The 2746-nt window shown below is 31.1% G+C and overlaps 1 protein-coding gene across 1 annotated transcript; it reads left to right on the forward strand.

The window, feature by feature from the left end:
* Window positions 1-1883: 1883 nt before the first annotated feature.
* On the forward strand, window positions 1884-2429 carry LOC111374616 (CRIB domain-containing protein RIC4-like). Its single transcript, XM_022997316.1, has 2 exons — window positions 1884-2109; window positions 2245-2429. Exons 1-2 carry the CDS (start codon window positions 1968-1970, stop codon window positions 2400-2402), a joined length of 300 nt encoding a protein of 99 aa, XP_022853084.1. The 5' UTR covers window positions 1884-1967; the 3' UTR covers window positions 2403-2429.
* The last annotated feature ends 317 nt before the right edge of the window (window positions 2430-2746 follow it).

Raw genomic sequence — 2746 nt, forward strand, 5'->3', positions numbered from 1 at the left:
ATTATTCCTACAACTTATTTTAAGTAACTTGACATGAAATGAATAATATGGAATTATGGAATGAATTGAAATTTCTGAATAATTAAATCCAAACATATGGGGTCAATATATAGATGTTGAAAATGTTTGTCTCAAAAGATACAACCTATGGAAGAGACACAACTATTGAAATTAGTCTCTATATTTAAAGAAACACGTCTCTTGAGAAATGACAATGTCAAAAGTCATAATCTTTCATATAGAAAGACACATTTTCTGCCAAATAACTTCTAGAATATTCCATAATATTCTATGCACTTTCCAATAATTCACGTATTTAAGTGATTTAAATTTGACTTAATTTTCCATTTATCAAATAATACGAAATTTCTAGCAAAATTCCAACAAATTTCAGGTGCCCGGGGACTTGGTAAGTTTTATCATACCTCGTAATTTCTCGTGTTCTATTTTTCTCTTTCAAGCATCCGGAATTTTTTTCTACTTTATTATTATTCCAATACAATATTTGGCATGTGTTTTTTCCCAACAACTACTCAATTGTCGGATCCTAAATAAGCGGTTGAGAGTGATGTTAAAATATGAGAACCACATTTCTATCTTTAAACAAGGGAATATGTCGGGATACTTTTGGATACATTCATAGGGACTGTGATATTTTGGACTTCTTAAATTTCAGATATGTTAATATATTTACACAATTTCCTTCAAATAATGAGTCTGAAGTGAATGGGAACTAGAAAGACACTACAGTTGACATATGATAATGAGGAGTATGAAAAAAGCATAAAGTGTAGTTATTTAGTTTTTCATTTATTTTTCTATCAAGAGACACGATAGTTTACTTGTTTTGTATTAAGGGCAGATTTAGGGTGGACTGAAGCCCAGCCCCTTTGTAGTCTGTTTGAAAATTATACATGGAAAATATTTTTTTTATTTTTACTTATAATATATTTTTTATGTGTAATATTTTATTTTTTTATTTATTATTTATTATTATTATTATTATTATTATTATTATTATTATTTTTACAGATTACCCTGGCTTAAATTTTTTTTAGTCTGATTCTGGATTTGTCCTTGATGTCACGTACTTCTATTTGTATTATATATATATATATATATATGTCACTTGACACCTAAGTAATTTTTTCAAAAACAAAAGTCAAAGACAAAGGAGAAGGCAAATGAAAGCACGGCCAACCTTGCATTTCACTCTTCAAATCACCTATTGTCTTGCAATTGGATTGGAGGATTTAGACGCACAGGATAGACGCACCAGTCAAAAATTGCCTTAACATACACGAGAGAGAATCACATTGATCATAGAGTAGACCCCATTAGAAGAAAATAATTGGAAAGGTTTAAAGAGATGAGTTGATTTGTTGGCTCGAATCTTGCTACATGTACATTATAATATATACTTTGTCACGTGGCATTATTTTATTGGGCAGTTTAAATTTCAAACAGTTTTTCCATCAAATTGACAGTTGACAACTATACGAGTGTGAACCAAAATGTCAAAAATCAGTGTACAAATAGCAAAGTTTTTGTGAGCTCAAACTAATTGCTTAATTTAGATAATTAATTATCACAAGTAGGTTGAGTTGTACAGTTAAAATGACTAATTACTCCAACCATTCAATCATCGAAATACAAACAAGACTCAAAAAAAAACTTCCACCATACCACACCCCACTCCCATTTCTCACTTTTCCCACCAAACTTTGAGTATTTTTAGTAGAATTTCTAGAAATAAAATCATTCTATCTTATATGTGAAGCCAAAACTCTAATATAAGAGTAGAAGTACAGATGTCTGTACTTCGACAATTCTTAATCTCTCTCTCAGTCTCTCCTAATTTTTAAATCTCTCTCTCTCTCTCTCTCTCTCTCTCTCTCTCTCTCTCTCTCTCTCTCTCATCTCTGTGTAGTGGAGTTTGAAGCTTGGATTTGCATATGTTTTAAGAAATGACAGATCGTATGGAAAAACTTGCACTTATTCCATTCTCATTGAGCTGTAATTCTGACTTAAGTGTTGCAGTTGGCACCACCCAATTACCTGAGAAGAAATATGCAGACCAAACTACAGACACAAGTTTGGTCGTACCAGGTATGCTCTCTCTCTCTCTCTCCCCTCTATACACAAAATTATCTTATTAATATTAGAGCGCAAGTGTAGTTATCGTGAATGATTTTTTTTTTTTTCCTCACATTGGCTGTTTGAATTGTGGGCACCATTTTTAAGGACAAAAGGAGGGAGAGGGAAAGCCTTCGAGAGAGAAATCAATGAAGAAAAGCAGGGGATTCTTGGCTCTTCCAAAACCACTTCTTTCGAAGGGCATACATAGATTGGTGAAGCATCTAAAAAGTTTTTCTCAGATGTTTGGTAAGTACATGAATTAACTGAAAGAATTTACATCTGTTATATACTCAAACTTTTTCTCCTTCTTCTTCTTCTTTTGTTTATGGGAAGAGATAGTATAAAATGCTACTGAAAATAGTTATAGATTAACATGAAAATGTAGAAAAGCGCCAACATAATTTTCTGTCTTCAAAATAATAATATAATGAATTTAGCTAAATAGGAAGAAGTTAGAAGTATAGTTTTATACTAAATAAGTTAGGGAATTCGTATTTGGTAAATTTAGTATTATTATGGAAAAAATCATATTCATTCTATGATAATTATTATGGTTTGTTTGTCTCATGGGAATGAAAATAACAAGGTGTTTCTTCCATAAAGAACA

Source organism: Olea europaea, unplaced genomic scaffold (assembly GCF_002742605.1).
Source record: "Olea europaea var. sylvestris unplaced genomic scaffold, O_europaea_v1 scaffold1266, whole genome shotgun sequence".
Taxonomy (NCBI): domain Eukaryota; kingdom Viridiplantae; phylum Streptophyta; class Magnoliopsida; order Lamiales; family Oleaceae; genus Olea; species Olea europaea.

Excerpts from the sequence above, each read along its gene's own strand:
- LOC111374616 (XM_022997316.1), top strand. The coding sequence starts at position 1,968 with ATGACAGATCGTATGGAAAAACTTGCACTTATTCCATTCTCATTGAGC. Across the intron at positions 2,110-2,244 it reads CACAAGTTTGGTCGTACCAG|GACAAAAGGAGGGAGAGGGA; the intron begins GTATGCTCTCTC and ends ACCATTTTTAAG.